Source organism: Euprymna scolopes, chromosome 31 (genome assembly GCF_053919585.1).
Source record: "Euprymna scolopes isolate OS-2025 chromosome 31, ASM5391958v1, whole genome shotgun sequence".
Lineage (NCBI taxonomy): Eukaryota > Metazoa > Mollusca > Cephalopoda > Sepiida > Sepiolidae > Euprymna > Euprymna scolopes.
In genome coordinates this window covers 13,718,102-13,741,051 of record NC_136512.1, presented here as the reverse complement: position 1 = coordinate 13,741,051, position 22,950 = coordinate 13,718,102, and the positions used below count along the sequence as shown (strand labels likewise).

Sequence of the window (22,950 nt, the reverse complement as noted above, 5' to 3'; positions counted from 1 at the left end):
CAAAAGATTTAAAAAAATAAAAATAATATGTGACAAAATGACTCGCGTACCATTAGCTAGAATTGAAATCAAAACATATAGCTTTCCAAACCATATCCGTGAGCGTATGACCTAAATCAATATGTATATAAAAACTGCAAAAAATAACGTTGTTTAACCTATAAATTTTAATTTATCAATTTATTCATTTTTCAATTTTGACTCCATTAACAATTATTTAATTGGCTAAAAATCAAATCGAAAATGTGCTACCGGTCCAAATATCAAATTTCAACTCTGTAGACCAAATATTCAGAGGTAGAGACTTTTTCGGATTACATAGAATATAGAAAGCAGTAATTACTATGGGTAAGTTATAAGACTCAACATTTCTATCCAGTCGCAGTTAATCACCTGAAGAAGGCCAGGGGACGAGTTGGCCAAAACATGGTGCAACAACGAAGTTAAGGATAACAGTCCACAATAATAATGAATGCACAAATAAATGTACGTTGTTAATTTTTACAAAAGGAAAGATATTGATTCCACTACAGTAGAACCCTGGGATACGGTATTAAATATTAGTAACAAAATACAGTACCGTATTTTTTTTTTTATTTTACACATAGAATTCACCACTCATCAAGACCAGGAGGCCACTCGAGGATAAGGGCAAATGGGTGTACAGTAGTCAATGGGATAATATCGTAGTAATCGTTAGTAGTGGAAATTTGGTAAATTGGATTACTTAAGGGGACGGTTCATCGAGAATTTGTTTACATTGGACTTGAAGACGACCAAATTGTAGTCAGCTGGAAAGCAGGCGAACGGAAGGAAGTTCCGCAGGCGTGCAGTTCTAAGAAAGAAACTTTGTTTATGGAATCTACGTTTATGTTTATAATACACATGTATATAATCAAATAACATTATAAATAAAGCGGGGCAAATACTGTAACCATGGGCCGGAAAAACATCGTAATTCACATCGTAACCTGAAGAAAAAAGAAAAAAAAAGTATCCTAGGGCCACCGTATCCCGGGGGTCTACTGTATTTGTATTGACATTCTTTTATTCTAGACTCCATAACTCCATCGTGCCCCTCCCCTCCGCTCTAGGATATGTCCTATATTTTAAATCTTATTTCTACTTTTTTTTTTTTTTTTTCAATTTTCTTATTATTTTGTTCTAGTTGGAGATGGGGCATCCTACTGGATGCCAAACATTCACTTGCTATCTCATACATTCCAACGGAGATATCTTTTTAAGATTCTGACCGTCCCTTTAAGTGCAATTGTTTGAATCTCTCTTGCACTTGGTTCACCGGGTATATCTGCCAGATAGCTTTTGAAATTCTTTTTCATGAGTCCAGTTGGTCCTATAATTACTGGAATGATGGAAATCTTCCGAAGATTCCAGTTTCTTTTAATGCTGTCATCTTTTCCCTCTCTGCTCTATTTTAACCAGCATCATCGGGAACTTCTTCTAGGGTCATGTTACATTACCTTTTAATGCTTATATATAAGTGACCTTGTCGATCTGTGTGTCTGCCTGTGTGAGAAATGGTCTCTACCAAACTACCTTGTCACTTTTTGGTCTACAGGCTTGAAACTTGATATATAGGAGGATTTGGACCTGTGGAACAAATTCAATTTGGTTTAATAAAAATAGTGTCAAAATTAATAAAATTGGAACTTTATAGATGTAAGTCGACTTAAAATGTTTCTCTACACATGCGCAAATATACATTTATGCGATAATGTCAATTAATTTTAAGAATTTTTATATCCATATGTTGGTTGCTCAGAAGATAACAAATGATGCTGGAGCGCTAGATATTTTGGTTTCGATTCTAGCTGATGGCACCCAAGTCATATTTTCTTTTTTAATTTTTGAAACCATTATTATATATTGGGTACAATATAATGATCAATAGAGAATTTACTTCATTAGTTGCTTCCACCTTTGGAAAATATTACCTTGGAATTAAAAATAATAATAATAATAATAAAAAAAACGTGGTTTTAAGCAAAAACGACAGTACTGACTTGTCATGTTGAAAATAGTAATATATCCAAAAATAAGAAAATTCATCGGTACTTCACGGGGAACGTGGTCCCTGTCTAAACTGTGTTTTTTATTTAATGCTTGCTCCCTGAAAGAAGCGCATGCGCAAAAAGTTTTCTTTTGTTTATTTAAGCACGAAAACTTTTTGGAAGGTACTATTTGAGGCCCCCAAAGCAGGGGCATTATTTGAATATGTATGAATAAATAATTTAACAGAAAAATAAAAATATTTAGTGGAGAAAATAATTTTAAAAAAATTAAAATTAAATGAAATAAAAATAAATAAAAACAAGCACGAAATAAAAGTATGAATCAAATTTACCCAAAGAAAAAAAAGATAAAATAAATAAAAAAATAAAAAAAATGAAATAAATATACGAGAGCGATTTAAAAAAAAAAGTCTGAGATATATACGAAGAAAGTGAAAGAAAACGCTTTCCGGGAGCAATCATTAAGTAAAAACACCGTTTACGCAGGGTTCACGTTCTCTGTAAAGTTGGTAACAATTCATCGAGTAGGACAACATTGTAGTTTTTAGTAAAAAAAAAAAAAAAAAAAATCTATCGCTGGTTTAAAAAACAGTACGTCAGCTATTAAAGTGGCGAAAAGGAAGATGAGTATTGAGTATGTCCTCTGTGTTCGCAATCTAGGGAAAAGGCAATTTCGGTAAATTTTTATTTGGTTTCCACATTAATATTTTCGGTGCTAATGCACTTACTGATCCGCGCTATTTTTAAAATCGTATTTCCAAATTTTATGATATGTTTTTTTTTTTTTTTTTTTATTCAATTGTAAGGTTGAAGTACAGTATAGGTACAAAACACCCTCCCCTCCCCATGTTAAGAATGACTTTTTAAATAATAACGTTATTATTTCAGCACGGATTAATAAGCATGATGAGTACCATATTTTCCCTTAAAATGATGACAATTGGTTTTCGGGTATGTTGAAAACGAATATCGTATTTAAATTTTCCGCAAATAAGTAGTTTTCCGGGTATTAAGCAATGTAATTACTAATGTTAAAAGAGTTGGATGTTTTGTACGCGCGAGCGCGCATATTTTTATTTATTTATTTACCACAATTTCCCCCATTTTTCCGTAAAAGTTACTTTTAACTATAAATAATTTTCTACTAGATGAATTTTCGTAATTTTTGGATATATCACTATTTTCGACATGACAATCAATCAAGTACTTACTGTTTTTGCTTAAAAATAAATGTAAAAAAATCGATCTGTCGACTATCTTAACAAGCACCAAAAAAAAAAAAAAACAATAATAAGACCAACAACCAGTTGTACTTTTCTTTAACGGACTTCCAGAATATATCCTGGTACTTATGCACTTATGTTACCGTGCTAACATAAGAACGTTATTATTTAGAAAGCCATTCTTAACATTGGGGGGAGTTTTGTACCTATTCTATACTTTCACCTAACAATAAATAAATAAAAAGATATCGTAAAACTTGAATTTAACTTGAAAATACGATTAAGAAAAAAAAAAAGAAAAAAAAAAGCACGGTAACATAAGTGCATAAATAGTGAAGCATCTATCCCATTATGAAAATTTATCCTCCAAAGCCTTGTTGGATTTTCTGACATATTTCTTCGATACTAGACCGCATCGGCGGCGCATCATCGCATCATCGGCGCATCTTGCGATGCGGCGCATCCGCATTCAGTGTTTTGAAAGAAAAGAATACATATTTCACTTAGAAGGCCAACAAAGTCTCTTTTAGTTAGAATTTCATGTTCGACACAAAACGTTATCAACTTAAATTTTTACGGACCTGAATAATCTTGCCCCCCCCCCTCTATTTTTTATATTCATCTTTTTTTTTTCAGCTGATTATTATCGAATCGACATTAGTCTACCAGATTATATAAAAAAAAAAAAAAAAAAAAAAAAAAAATCAATATTTATACATTTGTAGGGGCTGTTCAGTTTTTAATCCAACGTTCTAGTAAATTGATTACCCAATTTAGAACCACTCGACGTTTTTTAGGCCAAACTTCGCAACTTAAACCTTTTCTTTTTTAGCAGTCAGTTTGACCTTTTTTTCAGATTATTTTAAAAAACGAAATTTAAAAAAAAAAAGGCCAAACTAAAAAAAAAAAAAAAAAAGGCCAAACTAAAAAAAAAAAATAAAAAAAAAAATAAACTAAAAAAAAGGCTAACTTCGCGAAATTTGGCCTAAAAACATCGAATTGTAAAATGGGGTGATACTAGAACGTTGCATTAAAAACTGAGCACCCCCTACAAATATTTAAATATTGACTTTCTAAAAATGTTCTTTGTTTGGTAGACTACTGTCCATTCGATAATAATGCGCTGTTAAAAAAAAAAAAAAAAAAAAAAAAGATGGGGGTACTGTTTCCATACGTGCGCAATAATAATAATAATAATAATAATAATAGAATTATGAAAACTGAAATTGTAAGTTCCTTTGCCCTCTAACTTTCTTCAATTTTTTTTTTGTGTCTCCAAAAAACTAACGCCACACCAAATAACTGCTGAGGGGGGGGGTAAAGAGGATAGAAAGACCGAGGAGAGAAAACACTAGCCAGACCTCCGCTGAATGAGTGCAAAGAGAACCGGGACCTTTGGGAGGATTTTTACCACCCAAATTCCAGTGAAGACCAATGGCCGCTCTGCCAACGAGAAATCAATGGTAAGTGGCTGTTAACGCAAAATCCATCTGCAACGTTTATCGTAAGAGATGGAGTACTGGAAATCTAGGGGGACTTGTTGTCACTCACACTCGAGACCACAAGTTGTATGTTCTCAAAGAGAAATGTTTGATGATGGCCTGTATGACTACTACTCCTAGTGAGTTAATTAGTAATTTAATAATTTACTCACTGAGTAAATAACAACAACAACAACAACAACAACAACTTACCTTAGTAACAGGCATGATGGCGTCAACTGGAAGTTTGTTTCTTTCTAAGCGGTGTTAAGAGAGGTGAAGAAGAGGTCGCGTGAAGTTTTTCTTTTTTTTTCTTTTTCACAAACTTCTGAATGTCCGTCGTAGTTGTAGTGTTCTCGGGTCGTAATGCCAGTATGAAGGGGTAGAGTTCGGTTTTATACTGGGGAGTGTTGTTGGTGTTGATATTGTTATTGGTAATTCCAATTTCACGTGAAGTGAAAACTTTCATATTCTAAAAACACATTTTATTTTTATTTTTTTAAAATTATTAAAAAGACATAAAAACGCCGACGATACAAACGATGATACGTTGTTCAATCAGAATGACCTTCCTTTTTGTACTCTCTGCGCGTATTTCGTTCGCTTTCCGAGTAAGCGCCGTTTGTTGTGTTTTCTATTAGGACCAAATTGTTATGTGTTGCACTGTTGCACGCACCAATTCGTTTTAACGCACGTATGTAACGGCTTGTTATTTGTTTTGCATACTTACTTACTTACTTACTTACTCATTTACTGAGAAAAAAAAATACAGTTCTTAGAATGATTATTATTGGATAGCATCCCCTCCCCTCATTTTAACCTCCAGCGTATCTTGCACAGACGACTTGGCAGGTACGTTCGCGCAAAATACCGGGCCTGACAACAACATCAACAAAATAAAAAAAACTTTTGGAATTCTCAGTTTGATGTACAAGCGTAATGTAAACAGAAAACACACACACACACACACACACACACAAAAAAAAAAAAAAGCGGTTCTGAATTTTTTTAGATGAGGATTGATTAGATTCTTCGGACTACTGTTCTCATCTTCATACGGCATAATCACGTTTACACACCGGTTCGCATTAGACCACCGAATTAAGCAAAGTTTGTCGAACTCGGGAATCAGAAATTTCGAACGAAACCCTTCATTAAATCCACGACCGTAGCGAGCATGCTTTCGTTATACTCTTGTGAAGGTTGAAGGTTCAATCTCCAACGCGGGCGGACATCTCAAAAAGTCAGTTGCGAATTACACAAGACTTCTACCCAATCATGGTTGATGAGAACGAGAACATGCTATCTCCGTGGATTAAATAAAATGTTCCGTTCAAAATTACGTGCAGATTCCAGAGTTCGACAAGATACACCTGAAAAAGGTCGGAGGTTATATCGACCGAAACGTTGTGAAAATAACACTTAAGATGAGAACAGGAACTATATCCGATGGTGAGATCCCAGTTTGCGAGCTTTGGGGAGTGTGGAGCCACCCTTTAATTGTCATTGCTCCCAAGTCCACTTTGACCCGGAGTAGTGGTAAGTATCTGTTAGGGTCCCAACTATAGGTTAAATAGAAACCGACTTGAAAAAATATATACATATATATTCTATTAAAAAATTGTTCTTCAAAACCACTAGATTCGGCATTAAATAACCTGAAAAGGGTTCATATGCCGTAAAACAAAAACAAACAAACAAGATGAGAACAGTAGCCCGAAGAAGTACAACAAGAAAAACTTCTACAAAGTGGTTCTCGTTGCTATAAAAAAAAAAAAAAAAAAAAAAAAAGCAGGGTACATATGCAAAATACCGACCGATATTATTTAAAAACCCATTCTTAACATAGAGTGGGAGTAACTATTCTGTACTTCCACCTAACAATTTAAAAAGAAAAGATACCGGAAAAAAATGAATTTAACCTGAAAATCCTACCTCAAAAAATATCACGATTCTTATTTTTGCATACCGACCTCATTTAGAAACCAATTCTTAATATGGGGAGGAGCTAACTATTCTGTACTTTCACTTAACAATTTAATAAACAAAAGATACTGTAAAAGTTGAATTTCGTCAATTTTTACTGGCTTTCCACCTTAATCGCATTTAAAATGACGACTTTTGTAGTTTTTCGTGTATGCTGAAAACGAATATCGCATTTAAATTTTGTGCAAACATGTAGTTTTCTGGATACTAAGCAATGCAATTCCTTTATGTTATCATTAGTGGCCATTGTTGTATGTGCAAGCGCATGCGTATATTTCGATTAATATCCAGAAAACTACATGTTTGCGGAAAACTTAAATGCGATATTCGTTTTCATCATACCTGAAAAACTACAAAAGTCGTCACTGCAAGTTGATTGTTAAGGTGGAAAGTAAATAAAATTTACCTTGAAATATTTATTTGCACAAAATATAAAAAAAATAGTACATAATAAATAAATTCGGCACACGGCCATTCAAAAGTGTGGGGAAAATAGGTGTCGTTGGTCATCTTTGGTCTCAAATACTTAAAATTGTCTATCTTACTCTTAACTAGAAATATCTCAATTACCACAATACCACATTCACTCGGGGGGGGGGGTCTTTCCTTGAATTTAACTTGAAAATCCTATCCCAAAATATCACAATTTTTTTTTTTTTTTTTTTATTGCTAAGAGCCCCCAATTTTTTATATAACACTTTAATAAAAGAAACATTTTGTAAAGAATGAGGTGAGGTGGGGGTGGGGGTGGAAACAATGTGGCATCAAACCAGAAGGGAAACAAGTAATACGTCGACCGAACCCGTGTACGTGCGCGTATAAAATTGGACGCAAAATTTTTTTTTTCTGGAATTCCCAGTTGGCACAGGAGTATCATCTATATATCTATAAAAGTGAAATTGTGTATGTGCGTGTGCGTGTGTGTGTGTGTGTGTACATTTCCCTTCCAAACTACTCTGCCAATTTTCAGTTTACAGACTAAAAATTTGACATAAGGGGTATTGAGAATTGGGAAAAAAAATTTTCAATCGGTTTTCAGCCAGAAATTTGGCTGTCAAGTGGTCAAAGGTCAACAATTTGACCTTTGAAAACTCTACCAAATTCCTCTGCGATTGTTGGGTCTAAACACTTGGAATTGTAGATGTAGGTTACTTGGACATGGATCAAACTTTTTAATTTGATTTGAGCCCAAAACAATAAATGTTAAGAGGTCAAAATTGGGGTCAATGTTAAAAAAAAAAAGTTTGACCTCTGCGATTTCTACCAAATTACTCAGCCAATTTTGGGTCTAAACATTTGAAATTTTACATAAAGAGTATTCAGACATTCAGAAAACTTTTTAATCAATTTTTGGGTGAACATTTGGTTGCACCAACAGTTTTTTCACTCTAACTGCTGTGCTCTGGTATGGTTTCCACGATTGCGATATGCGTGTTTATATTAGATTCCAAATGACTGGAAAGGTGTTCAACCTCAGAAGATTCCAAGCCAAGACACTTGTTAGTGATGGACTTGTTAGGGAACTGTTGTATGCTGATGATCCTGGCCTGGTGACACACTCCTCTAGTAGATATGCAATTAGTGATGGATGTCTTCACGAATGCTCATACCTGCTTTGGACTAACAGCATAAAGAAAACTAAGGTCATGTATAACCCTAACACCCGCTCTTGTCAGAGGGCCGGGCCGCATCCGTCGCTATCCTAGTTCACGGGAGCATACTTGTGATGTACTTCTGGCCGTGTTCATCACTCCCAGCTCACAGGACCATAGATGCAACCCAGCAGGGCTACATTCTTACTTGTCTAGTGGTGGACCCCTCAAGGGTGACCAGACTCTCACTGGTCACTAGAAAATATTTTTCTGCTGCTCAGGGCACGCGAAATGTGCATGACTCTAAGTCCGTGTGGTAACATTGTCAATTTCGGTCATCACTCTGGCTTCGTGCTGGATCCAGTCTATCTCTTTCATCATCTGGCGTCAGGGCATACCTGAAATAAACTGCATCTTCATTCAGGCCGGCAATCGAGAAAGAAAGAAAAACTCTGGTTCATTTTCGTAAAAACCAACAAAATAATTATTCAGAAATCGTTCTCCGCTTGTTTAAAAGTCGAGTTTCTTAATCCGAGCTTCATGATGCAGGTTGTATAACTTAAGTTCCTCTAATTAATTTCCCAGCTAAGAACAAGAGCCTTTCAACTTAGCTCCTATGAGGGTTTTGCACCCCCCCCAAGGCGGGGTGTGAGCGATGTGCACGCCTCGATGCCAGCCAGTAAAAAAAAAGGACCCTAACTCTAAAAAGCCAATCGTTTTTATAAAACTGGCCTCTTCTTCCTCTTTCATGACCATATCTCTCCCTAGGTTCAATTTATTTATTTATCTGTCCAACTAACTTATCACTGGCTTGGTGGCTAAATACAACAGGTGGACCCAAATGACAACATCTCCCAGACACCAAAGCAGACCTTTTGAATCCAAGTCATTCTACCTGTCTCACTCAATTAGTAGTTAAAATTCATTTTTACCAAATCCAACTAGAAAAACAACATCTTATTCCACGAATCCTATTATCAGATTTTATATTTTCTTTTCATTGAAAAAGATACTATTTCTTCTCTGGCAGACAGAAATCTCATAAACATCTGTTTTTCCTTGACCAAGTGTCAGCATGCCCCCTCTGACCATATCTCATCCTCTCCCATCTTCATCTAGCTGTATAGGATATTTGGCACTACCTGGGAGATCCCGTTACACATGTACAGCCCACTTCTGGTGATCTGTATGTGGAACCTGATATTTGCGTTTATGGAAAATGTCTTGAAGTCGTAAAAAGTTTTCTCTGCCTTGGTAGTACCTTTATCAAATGATGGCACTCTTGATGCAGAAATAAGACAGAGAAGCAGCAAGGCATCAGACACATTTGGAAGGTTACAAGGTAGATTCTTGCCTGATGATGATCTAACTCTAACAACTAAAATGTCAGTATATCAAATATATGTATTGCCATTCTTACTCTGTGCCTCTGAAACATGGACCTTGTACCGGTCACATGTAGAATTGCTCAAGAGTTTTCATCAGCACTGCTTTAGACACATTCTTAATTCAAAGTGGGATAGTTTTGTCCCTGATACATACGTCTTAAAGAAGGCCAAACCAACCAGTATTGCTACCAATGTTATTAAGAACCAGATGCGTTGGGTCATCTTGTTCGGCTTGATGACTATCAGCTCCCAAAACAGTTGGTTTATGGTGAGCTCCTTTTTGGCAAAAGACCCCAGCACAAGCCCCCAAAAAATGTTTTTGTGGTAGCATCAAGGAGAGTCTGGTTAGCTTTCAGTTGGGAGTCCCTGGCGTATGATCGCAAGCAGTGGCGGGCACTGATATACAGGTATGCAGAACACTTTTAAGCAGCTAAGATAGACCAAGTGAAGCTCAAGAAAGCAGGTAGGAAATGCCAAACCTTGCCACCCAATCATGGAGATTTTTGGATCTGCGAGGTGATCGAGCTCTGTTGTCTAAGGCAGGTCTTGTTAATCACAAAGAGTGCACGATGATACGGATTCAAAGCCGTCTTTAGTGTCATGTCTGCTTGAGGGTGTGCAAGTCACTGGTAGGACTGAAAAGTCATCATCGGACACATGGACTTTCAGTGACTGAGGGAGTGGGACTCGTCTGACAAGACGTTGCCATCATCATATATATATATATATATATATATATATATATATATATATATATATATATAAGCCTGATAAATCCTAGTGTGGATGAAACGTGGAATATTCTGTGTAGCTTAATTGCCATATATATTTTATAACTTACTATATATGTGTGTGTGTGTGTGTATGTATGTATGTGTATATATATACATATATGTATGTGGGTATATATGTATATATGAGAAAAAGCCAAGTACGTCCAAGGATGGAATATTGCTGCCATATATGGGTAGGAGCTGCTAAAACCAGCCTATCCTGCCTTGACAGTACAAAATAGACTTCGTCGCTTAGTGGGGATGCCCTTTTCTCTTCCCTGCAACCTCTCTCCCACAGAAGAGACGTTGCAAGCCTATCTTTGTTTTATCGTTATTTCCATTGCAGGCGCTCGTCTGAACTCCAATCTCTGGTCCCCCCTCGCCAATCTTTTACAAAAAACACTCGTCTAGCTGAATCCACTGTCAAAAACTTTTCCCACTCTTTATCTATGCCTAAATCAAAACTTAGATTCCATGAACAAAGCTTCTTTCTTAGAACTGCACGCCTGTGGAACTCTGTTCCGTCTGCCTGTTTTCCACCTGACTACAACTTGGATGTCTTCAAGTCTAACGTAAACAAATTCCTGATGAAACGCCCCCTTAAGTAGACACTTTAAATATCCACACTAACGTACTGCACTTACAATTACCCTTATCCCTGTGTGGCTTCCGGGCCTTGATAAGTGGTGACCACCTTGTAAAAAAAAATTAAAAATAAAAAAAAGGATCATTATACAAATTTATACGCAAAACTGATCCCCCCCCCCCCCAGTAAAATAATTGTTTTCTTTTTCTTTTCTTTTTTCTATTTTTTCATTTCCCAAGTTTATCAGAGTGTTCACACATAAAAGTAGAATCTCATTTTTGAGGTTTGGGCGGGATAGAAAAGTGTCATCAAGTACGAATTCAACAAAATAAAACTATTATGAAAAATGTTTTATTTTATTTTATTCATTTATGTTTTGTTATTTTTTTTTTTTTTTTCGCATCTAGAAGAGAAAAGGGATGATCGTTGCTGTTACAAGAAAAAAATGTTTCCAATAAATTCAATGGACAATAGAAACACTGCGTTGACAACGAGGAAGAGCTTAGATGAAATAAATGAGATTAAAAGTTCAAATCAAGCCGTGGAGTCGTGGGATTGGTTAATTTGGCAGAGAGGTGTGGGTAAGGCAATATCAAAAGAAAGAATGACAAAGTACTTGAAACACACCAGATGTAAATTTTATAGAAGGAAAGGCAATATCAAAATAAAGAACGTTAAAATCTGGATCAATTATAATTGAAGCACCCCAGATGTAAATTTTTGTAGCTAAATAGGCAATATCATAAGAATGAAAAAATCTATCCAAGCACCTCAGATGCAAATTTTGTTGGAGGAAAAATAACATTGGCAAAATCTATCTGGAGCAATTATACTTGAAGCACCCCAGATGTAAATTCTATCTAAAGAACAAGTGGCAAAATCTTTATAAAATTTACAAGGGCAGAGTTAGCCAGAAGGACTGTTTTTAATGCGAGCGAAAAATCTAGCTTCTTCAGAATGGGGCAAAAAAAAAAAAAAAAAAAACTGCCTCGGTCTAGAAGGATTTCTCCTTCACTGAACGATGACGGAACAGAATGAAGCATAATATCAGAACAGATACTACACTTATCTCCTATCATTTACTTCTACCCCTCTGCAGGAAGATGTGATACAAGGCTGGAAAAGTAAGCCAGTGCCCTTAGGTGCTAGAGTCTTAGCAGAGAGTGTGTTAAGGAAAACTCCTATGTTATAATAAGTAACGAAAATAGTCGTTTGAAGAGAAAAACAAAAACTTGTTTTATAACAACGGTGAAAATGTTTATATTCAATCAACCATATCGTTGGCATAGATTAGTGATGGGACGATTCTAATATTTTTTCCCGATTCCGATACAAGTACAGATTCCGTACTAAATTCCTTATTCTGATACAATAATCGATTCAGATTTTTATAAATCTCAAAATATTTAACTATGAAATGATTATTTTGTCCCGATTACTGTCAAAACACGTCTTAAATGTGCAGATATTTTCTCAAACGTAAAAACACACTTGTGGGAGGGGGGAGTGATCTATAGATTTTAGTTTTATTGTTAGTTTAAAAACAGTAAATATTTATTATTTTATAATAACTGCCAGCAGTGGAAGATTTTGTTTTAAACAAAATAAAATTTTAAAAAACGACAACTAAAGAAATCGTTTTTGACATTGGAAAATAGGCACAATTTTTTCTGATTCCGATACTGATTCCAATACTGATTCCTATATCTCAAAAAAGTTCCAATTTTTCCGATTCCCAATTCCGATTCTGATTAATCGTTCCAATACTATTATAGTATAGATTGAAGAAATGTCCAAATGAGAAATGGAAAAGTCCTTTGCGCTGCCAAAAGTCTGTGAGCAGCTATCTTCAGGCGAAGATAGTTGGCGCTTTGGCATACAGTGGACAGGGTCAGTGACAGGAGAGAAATGGGACGTCTTTTCTCATGGCTTTCAGGAATTTTGCTGATTCTTGACTGTGATTCCAAGAGAGGTTAAAGTAATGCTTCTTGGAACTGATTAAATAAGTGAACCCTAGAAGTACCTTTTCCTACCGTAACAGAGTTCAAAATAGACTTCGTAGCCTAGTCAGGGATGCCCTTCTCTCTTCCCTGTAACCTCTTTCCAACAGAAGAGACACTGCGAGCCTGTCTCTGCTTTATCATTATTTTCATGACAAGTGCTCGTCTGAGCTCCAATCTATGGTTCTGACATGCTAGACTTTCACGGAAAACACTTGTCTAGTTGAAACCACGATCAATAATTTCCCCCACTCTCTATCTAGGTCTAAACCTAAACATAGATTCCATGAACAAAGCTTCTTTCTTAGAACTGCACGCCTGTGGAACTCTGTTCCGTTTACCTGCTTTCCAGCTGATTACAATATTGTTGTGTTCAAGTCCAACATAAACAAGTTCTTGATGAGCCGTTCCCTTAAGTAATCCAATTTACCAAATTTCCACTACTAATGATACTGATGACTGCTGTAAACTCATTAACCCTTATCCTTGCATAGTCTCCAGGCATTAATAAGTGGTGACTGTTTAAAAAAAAAACCCCAAAAAACCCTGCAAGCTGATTGGTCAATGTGTGACCAAAGCACATAGCAGGGGCATTTCTCTGAGGGAGAAAATAAGTCTGTATTTATGATTGCTACCTTCCTTTGCTCTTAACCAAGAAGTCCAAGTGCGGAGACAAAGTCTATCCATGTAAAAATAATTCATTTTTATTGACAACTTGTTAAGACAGTAAAAACATCTCTATCTATATAAAAGCCACGTACGTCCAAGGATGGAGTACTGGTGCCATATATGGGCAGGAGCTGCTATCCTGCCTTGACAGAGTACAAAATAGACTTTGTGGCTTAGTGGGGGATGCCCTTTTCTCTTCCCTGCAACCTCTCTCCCACACAAGGGACGTTGCAAGCCTGTCTTTGTTTTATCGTTACTTTCATGGCAAGTGCTCGTCTGAGCTCCAATCTCTGGTCCCCCTTCGCCAATCTTTCACGATAAACACTCGTCTAGCTGAAACCACTGTCAAACATTTTCCCACTTTTTATCTGTGCCAAAATCAAAACGTACATTCCATGAACAAAGCTTCTTTCTTAGAAGTGCACGCCTGTGGAACTCTCTTCCGTTTGCCTGTTTTCCACCTGATTACAACTTGGATGTCTTCAAGTCCAACATAAACAAATTCCCGATGAACCGCCCCCTTAAGTAAGACACTTTATCAAATCTCCAATACTAACAATTATTACGATACTCTCCCATGATTACTGTACATGCAATAACCCTTATTCCCGAGTGGCTTCCGGGCCTTGATAAGTGATGACTACCATGTAAAAAAAAACAAAAAACAAAACATAATGAGAATTGAGAGCATTCCAAAAACGTTCTAAGTGAACAAAAAAAATTTGAAATAGAAACGGCACGAACCCTATGCAGGTTTAACCGGCTTCCTCCAAAGGAGGAAGTTCTATGGGAGTATGAAATTCATAAGTGGTCCCCAGTCACATGTATATCCCCGTTAGAGGAGATGTCAATGTTAGGTTTTTGCAACTCTTGCAGGAAGGTGTCGATGCCTTTCTCCATACAGCGCCTGGAATTCCCAAATTGGTCACCCATCTGGTACTAACCAGGCTCAATGTTGCTTTACTTTGATGATTTAGCAAGAACTGGTGTGTCAACATGATTATGCCGCATATATAAATGTAGAAAGAATTGGTTTTTCTACCAGAAGAAATAGATTGGACATGTTTATTTCGGCTGTTGCCATATGAGTTTGCATGCCTCAGAGTGTATAAAAAAATAAAACTACTTGAATAATTTACGTGATTTTTGGTGTATGATAATTTCACAGTAAATGCAACATGCAGATTTTTATTTATTTCTGATTTGAGAAATCATTCAATTTTCCTTCTGGTTTTGCCACTTAAAGGTCATTGCCCACGGGAACTGAGAACCTGACAGAGTTTAAAAAAAAATAAAGGTTAAGTGCAGGACGCAGTACTGACAACAATTCCACCTGGTTCAGACCAAACCCAAAAAACTTCTCCCTTCGAGCACAACAGAACTCTCCTGGGCCTTTGGCACTGGGTTTGATTTTGACGAGGAGATAAACAATCCAACATGGTTACCACCAGACCCTGACGGTTCACGTACATGAATTCTTTTCTTCTCAGACAGGATTTCCTAACCCTTTTCGTCACCATTCACACTCATGGAGTTCTGTGGGAGCCTTTCCTAGTCTCACACAAAAACACGCGTTCACATCTCAAGCCATATTTCTTGTCATATACATACGCGCACACAAACATACGCGCACATGTACACACAAGTAGATATATTAACGTTCACGTACATACACTCACATTCACGTGTATACACACACACGCTAACGTACACACATGTACTCGTATACGCGCACACGTATGCACACAAGGACAACGTCACTTCCCCTTTCAAAGGAAATCCACACATGTGCAAAAGACCACCGGAAGAAATTATAAAAGCAAGAGCAATAAGCAACATCTTTCTTTTCAGACCAGCTCTCGAGCTGAGAGGTTCAGCGAATCAGTCGCCTCCCTTTCGGGAGGCACGCACAAGTGCGCGTCACATCCCCTACTACTATGTATGGGGCACGAGCTAACAGACTGTATGTACACTATACGTTTTCTATCTCCATGGCCTGGATTGACTTTTTCTCATTCTCTCTCTATACTACAATAGACTTTCCTCCTCACCAGCTAACAGAGAGAGCCGCACACCAAACTGGATTGACTTTCTCTCTTTCTCTCTCTACGACAATAGACTTTCCTTTTCACCAGTAAACAGCGAGAGACGCACGCCAAACTAAACACGTGTAGTACCCTTTTCTTTCACTTGTTTCTTCACAAAATAAACCCTAGTTCGTTTAATTCAAGTAAACGCGTTGTTCGTTCCTTCCTCAAAGCAATTCATTTTTTCTTTCTCAATTCAAATCATTTTCCCTATTTTCACCACCACTACAAATTGGTGACACCCGAACGTGAGATGAACACGCATTTCCTTCTATACCCTACACCTTCTATACCTTAGATCGCTACAGTTCTATTATGAAAACAGCAACAACCACAACAACAACAACAACAACCGCAGCAGCGACACCTCTCAGTTCACGAGTCTGAATCTGTTTTGGTTTTATAAGCTCAGTGCTGGTTGGTGGAAACATTCAATTTCCCTTCTGGCTTTCCCAATCAGAGACTATCTTTCAAGTGAGCCAACCACGTGATAGAAGTTGATAAATAATTCAATTAATCTAGCCGATTTTTTTGGCTGAACCTCAAATTGCTAATAAAGGTTTTTAACTTGTATATTGGGCATGAATAACTTCCCTTTCATATTAAAAAAAAAAAGTTTACCACAAGTAACCTTGCTGAAAGACGTCAACGGCTTCCATCTTTAAAATCCAACTTAACAAGATTAAAATTTTGAGACATAACATTCCTGACATTTCCTGAAAAGTACGTCCATTAATCCTGACAATTACTGACAAAGATAGACATTTTTCTTGCCAAAAAACTTTATTAAATTAGAAATAAAAAAAATATTTTTTACATGAAAACCCACACAGAGCCCACTGCCAACCAGTTTGATATTTTCTTGGTGTTTTAAATTGTAATCATAGGTAGCTATATGCTTAATAATAAACTGACACCAGAAAATAACAAACCCCTGCCATTGTTTTCGTTTTTTTTTTTTATTTCTTATACAAATATGAATATAAAAGCTGCAAAAAGCAGACTAAGTAGCCTTTTTCAAGGCAACAATTTTCGTATTAATTCCTGACGTTTCATAAAAAAATAGGTACAAAATAAGTACGATTTACAATAAAGGAATGGCCAAGATCAAAGTGTAGTATCTGTTCTTCAGATGCGGCACTTCCATTTCTCGTTCTCTTTCAGTGGAGGAGAAATCCTTCACGACTGAGACAATTTTTATTTTTTGTACCTTTTCTCCATGTTAAAAAACGACCCTCGTGTCTAACTCTGTCCCGTGGGGAGGCATTGTAAATTGGTGCAATAAAGGAATGGTCAGTTGGTCGAATGCCGGGCCTAGGCTCTTGCATAATCACCACAGAACAAGTTCATGAACGGACCAAAGAACATTTCTTGTCAAGAACTAGTCAAAGGTAATTTCATCATCATCATCACGATGATGCTGTGGTGAGTTATGTAAAGATATATTAACTCTTTTCTCCTTACAAACATCCTTTTTGTTGCTTGTTATATAACGTAGATGATTCTGTTCTTATCAAATGTCAGAATTCAGACTTTCGCTTTCGACTCTACAGACACAAGAAGATGCTAGAAAAACTCTCTAACTCTAGTAGCCTTCTTTTCTTTTCTTTTTTTTTCCGGATTGCTTACCTTTGGAATGCCTTCCCTGATCTCTGTTTTCCCAACGGTACCAATATGCAGAAATTTAAATATCCTGTTGCACAACTCCCTGCTTAAACAGCTCCCTATAAATCTGGCCCCTGTCACAGTATCCCCTTACACTTCAGTGGCAATATGCCTTGTTATGGGTAAATAAAAATTAAAAAAAAAAAATTCCAGGGAGAGAAGATCAGATGTAATATAAAGACGTTGGTTTGATGGCTTAATGGTTACAAAGTCATTACACTGTTTGCTTGCATCATTTCATAAAACTTTTCACATTTTTCGTTAATACAATGTCATTTCATAAAACTTTTCACATTTTTCGTTAATACAATGTCATTTCATAAAACTTTTCACATTTTTCGTTAATACAATGTCATTTCATAAAACTTTTCACATTTTTCGTTAATACAATGTCATTTCATAAAACTTTTCACATTTTTCGTTAATACAATGTCATTTCATAAAACTTTTCACATTTTTCGTTAATACAATGTCATTTCATAAAACTTTTCACATTTTTCATTAATACAATGTCATTTCATAAAACTTTTCACATTTTTCGTTAATACAATGTCATTTCATAAAACTTTTCACATTTTTCATTAATACAATGTCATTTCATAAAACTTTTAACATTTTTCGTTAATGCAATGTCATTTCATAAAACTTTTCACATTTTTCGTTATGCAATGTCATTTCATAAAACTTTTCACATTTTTCGTTAATGCAATGTCATTTCATAAAACTTTTCACATTTTTCGTTAATACAATGTCATTTCATAAAACTTTTCACATTTTTCGTTAATACAATGTCATTTCATAAAACTTTTCACATTTTTCGTTAATGCAATGTCATTTCATAAAACTTTTCACATTTTTCGTTAATACAATGTCATTTCATAAAACTTTTCACATTTTTCGTTAATACAATGTCATTTCATAAAACTTTTCACATTTTTCGTTAATGCAATGTCATTTCATAAAACTTTTCACATTTTTCGTTAATACAATGTCATTTCATAAAACTTTTCACATTTTTCGTTAATGCAATGTCATTTCATAAAACTTTTCACATTTTTCGTTAATACAATGTCATTTCATAAAACTTTTTACATTTTTCGTTAATACATTTCATTTCATAAAACTTTTCACATTTTTCGTTAATGCAATGTCATTTCATAAAACTTTTCACATTTTTCGTTAATGCAATGTCATTTCATTAAACTTTTCACATTTTTCGTTAATACAAGGTCATTTCATAAAACTTTTCACATTTTTCGTTAATACAATTAATAGATGTCTTATCAGCAGGCGCTAAGTACTGGGGCTGCTGTATTGCCATTTGGTGAATGGATTCTGAACCATGCAGTAGTCTCTGGTGGGGCCTCTCGATGCCATACTAGTGGGTAATTGTTACGGCTTTACCTTATCATGTGCTACAAAAAAAAAAAAAATTCTTCGTTACTTTTCTCTCTTTGTTTCCCCTCTCTGTCCTGCTCTAAGCAAGTCTGACGACCTAGTCCACAAACTCCAAAATTCCATCATGACAAGTTTCAATAAAAAATACACGATTAAACCCGGATCTGAAACTTCCAACGTAGACCCCCACTACCATGTCTCCTTCTCCAACATCAGGGGTCTACGTTCTAACCTTCCAGAGGTTTAAGCCCAATTACAGGAGACTAAAGCAGACCTTTTATTTTTAAGCGAAACTGGAATTGGGCAGACTATTTCCCTAAATGAGTTCGTAATTAAAGGATACTCTAACCTAACTTCCAAATCTGACCCCCAAGATCGCCATGGGCATGGAATATGTGCCAATATAAAAGATGGCTTTCCATGTGGTAGGGACATCTCCAGAGAAGATCCTAACTTACCCTATATGTGCTTCCAAGTAGCACTAGCTCACACTACGGCATTTATATTTACTCTCTATCGCCCCCATAACAGCGGAATTACTATCTTTAAAAGCATATCTGAGAAAATTGACCAAGTTCTATCAGCATATCCTTCAGCTAACATTCACGTATGTGGAGACTTCAATGTTCACAAGGTGGAATGGTTGACCCACTCAAACAAGACCGATGATGAGGGGAGATTCTGTCATGATTTCTCCATTGCTTATGACCTCACTCAGATTGTTCACAAACCCATCCATGTGCCTGACAATGACGGCCAGTATGCAAGTCTCCTAGATCTTTTTCTCACAACTTGCCCTGAACTCTGTTCAGTTTCCGTTCTGTCTCCTCTTGGATCTTCTGACCACTCAGTTGTATCAATTAAGATAAAAATGAAATGTAATAAGTCCTCAGACGTACCTCTCCATCGTACAGTATATCGATACACTATGGCTGACTGGGATAGTTTCCGTACATTTATATCGGATCTTCCTCTGCGTTCCATGTTTAAAAAGGATGTGTCGTCTATAGTATCAGACCTGACAGAATGGTTAATTGTAGGTATAGACAATTTCATACCCTCGAAAAAGTTCCAGCAAAAACCTAACAGCCAGCCATGGTTTTCTCCAGAATGTGCTGCTGCTATTGCGCACAGAAATCACTTTTTCCACTGCTTCCAACGTAATAGATGTATGGAAATAAAAGCCGCTTTCAGGACTGCCAGCAACCATTGTAAGAAAGTAATAAAGAACGCAAGAGAGTTGTATACTCAGTCCGTCAAGTCCAAAGTAGCTGAGCAGCGGCTTGGTTCTCACCAGTTTTGGCAAATTGCAAACAGAATCCTGAACAGAAGCGTGTGCTCTATCCCAACTATCATCAATGGACCTGAGTTAATCTTGTCAGCATCAGACAAAGCCAAACTCTTTGCCAAGAACTTTGCAGCCAATTCTACCCTTTGCGATCAAGGCCGTCAACCCCCAATATTTCCTCCTGTATCAGAAAACACACTATGTGACATACAAATATCTATATGTGATGTTGCCAAGCTAATCAAAAACCTTGATTCCAGTAAAGCAACCGGCCCTGACGGTATTCCAATTATATTACTCAAAAAACTTCAACCTGAACTAGCACCCATACTTACAAAACTGTTTAAACGTTGTCTTAAGGAGAATTGCTTCCCATCATCCTGGAAAATCTCATCAGTATGCCTTGTATTTAAGAATTCAGGTGATCGTTCATCCCCCTCTCAGTACAGGCCAATAAGTCTCCTGTGCGTCATGAGTAAGTTGCTGGAATCTGTGTTAAATAGAGAAGTAATCAACCATCTCAGCAAAAATAACCTTCTTCGTGACACACAATATGGTTTCCGTTCTGCTAGATCTACAGCAGATGTGCTTACAGTTATATGTCATAGGATTAGCGAATTTCTCGACGTAGGCAATCTTTCTAGGGCAATTGCTCTTGACATATCAAAGGCCTTTGATAGGGTATGGCATAAAGGTTTATTTCATAAGATCTCCAGCTATGGTATAGCTGGAAATGTCTTCTCAATTATTAAATCATTTCTCTCTGATAGGTTCATAGGAGTAGTAGTTGGTGGGCAAAAATCAGAAGCTCACAGTATAAATGCTGGAGTCTCTCAGGGGTCCATCCTGGGCCCAACTCTTTTCCTGATCTACATTAATGATCTTCCAAATCACATCCTTACATCATTCGTAGACATTTTTACTGACGACACTACCATCTATGGTAGCACATCTAAGACAGTAAACGACCAAGTTCTCTCCCATTCTCTCTCGTCTGATCTTGATCATGTACAATGGGGAAAGGAGTGGCTGGTTACTTTTAATGCATCTAAAACCAAGCTTCTATCTTTACATCATCAACGTTCTGATCCCCATCTGGCATCAATTAAAATGAATGGCTCTCGTCTTGGGGAGGCCTCAGGTTTTGACAGGCTTCTGGGCTTGACCTTTACTCCTGATCCTTAATGGAATACGTACATCAAATCTGTTGCCAAGGCTGCTGGAAAAATGGTGGGATCTTTTTATCGATCCAGTAGATATCTCACTGCTGATGCAATTCTCTATCTATATAAGAGCCAGATACATCCAAGGATGGAATACTGTTGCCACATATGGGCAGGAGCTGCTAGAAAAGACTTGTCCTGCCTTGATAGGGTTCAAAATAGACTTCGTGACCTGGTGGGAGATGTCCTTTTCTCTTCGCTGCAACCTCTATCTCACAGAAGAGATGTTGCGAGTTTGTCTCTGCTTTATCGTTATTTTCATGGAAAGTGTTCAACTGAGCTTCAATCTATGGTCCCCCCTCGCCAAACTTTCACAAGAAACACTAGACTAGCTGAAAACATTATCTATAATTTTCCCCACTCTTTATCTGTGCCTAAACCTAAACATAGATTCCATGATCAAAGCTTCTTTCTTAGAACTGCACGCCTGTGGAATTGTCTTCCGTTTTCCTGCTTTCCAGCTGTCTATAATATGGTTGTCTTCAAGACCAACGTGAACAAGTTTCTGATGAGCCATTCCACTTAAGTTAACAAATTTACCGAACTTCTATTACTATCGATTATTATATTGTCCTTTTGACTACTCTACACTCTTTAACCCTTATCCTTGAGTGGCCTATCGGCCTTGATAAGTGGTGACGCCTATGTAAAAAAAAAAAAAAAAAAATACAAGGTGCCTCCAATAAGTTTCCAGATTTTTTTTGTACAGGCATTTAAAATTGTTGTAGACTCTTAAAAATTCAGTATGTCATTGCTATACATCTTATGAGATGACTGACCAATTTTTATGATTTAAGGTTCAAATGAACAGCCACAGCAGTAATCTCCCCCGGCTGCAATGCACTTGTTGTACCATTCTCACAACTTCTGGAAGGCCCCATTGAAGTCCTCAGTGACTCTCGTCACAGCCTCTTTCATCTCCTCAATTGTCTCATAACGACTACCTCTAAAATTTTCCTTGAGCTTAGGGAATAACCAAAAGTCACAGGAAGAAAGGTCTGGACTATAAGGAGGGTGAAGAACTGTCTTGATGCCCATCTTGCTCAAATAGTCTGTGACACGGATAGAATTGTGAACTGGTGCATTCGTGCAAATCTTCTGCATCTTCAGTTCCTCAAATAATTGTGTGTACAGTTTTCACCCTGATATCAAATTGTGCACTTATTGTCTCTATAGACACACGACGGTATTTATCTGAGAAATTCTTTATTTGGCCAATCAACTCTGGTGTTCTGACTTCCTTACTCCTCTCACACGTCTCATCATCCCTCATACGCTCTCTGCCTTCCTTGAATCTCTTATGCTACTCAAAAACCGATGCTCGATTCATGCAAGATAGTCCAAAAGCAGGCTAAAGCATTTTATACGTTTCTGTGGCATTTTTACAAGTTTAAAACAGAATTTTATTGTGTATCGTTCTTCTAAAATGTCCTCATGTCCAGAGTGTATTCTAATTCCTGCTGTAGCTGTTTTTTTTTTGTTTGTTTTTTTTGAACCTAAAACATAAAATTTAGTCAGTCATCTCATAAGATGTATAGCAATAACATACTGAATTTTC

At 36.6% G+C, this 22,950-nt stretch overlaps 2 protein-coding genes across 4 annotated transcripts in view; one reads left to right on the top strand and one right to left on the bottom strand.

Moving 5' to 3' along the window:
• The window catches only part of LOC145255627 (uncharacterized), a 76,992-nt gene extending 71,359 nt beyond the window's left edge, over positions 1 to 5,633 (bottom strand). Inside the window, exon 1 of the mRNA XM_080114154.1 lies at positions 4,951 to 5,633. Within this exon, the coding sequence (XP_079970280.1) occupies positions 4,951 to 4,965 (15 nt within the window). The 5' untranslated portion in view covers positions 4,966 to 5,633. The remainder of the gene's footprint in view (positions 1 to 4,950) is intronic.
• Positions 4,447 to 22,950, top strand: part of LOC145255626 (tRNA-specific adenosine-34 deaminase regulatory subunit adat3-like) — a 73,427-nt gene continuing 54,923 nt past the window's right edge. For 2 of the 3 annotated variants that reach the window (XM_080114149.1, XM_080114148.1), the window contains exon 1: positions 4,447 to 4,719. The gene's annotated coding sequence lies outside the window, so the exon portion shown is untranslated. The remainder of the gene's footprint in view (positions 4,720 to 22,950) is intronic. The other variant, XM_080114152.1, reaches the window with a different exon arrangement.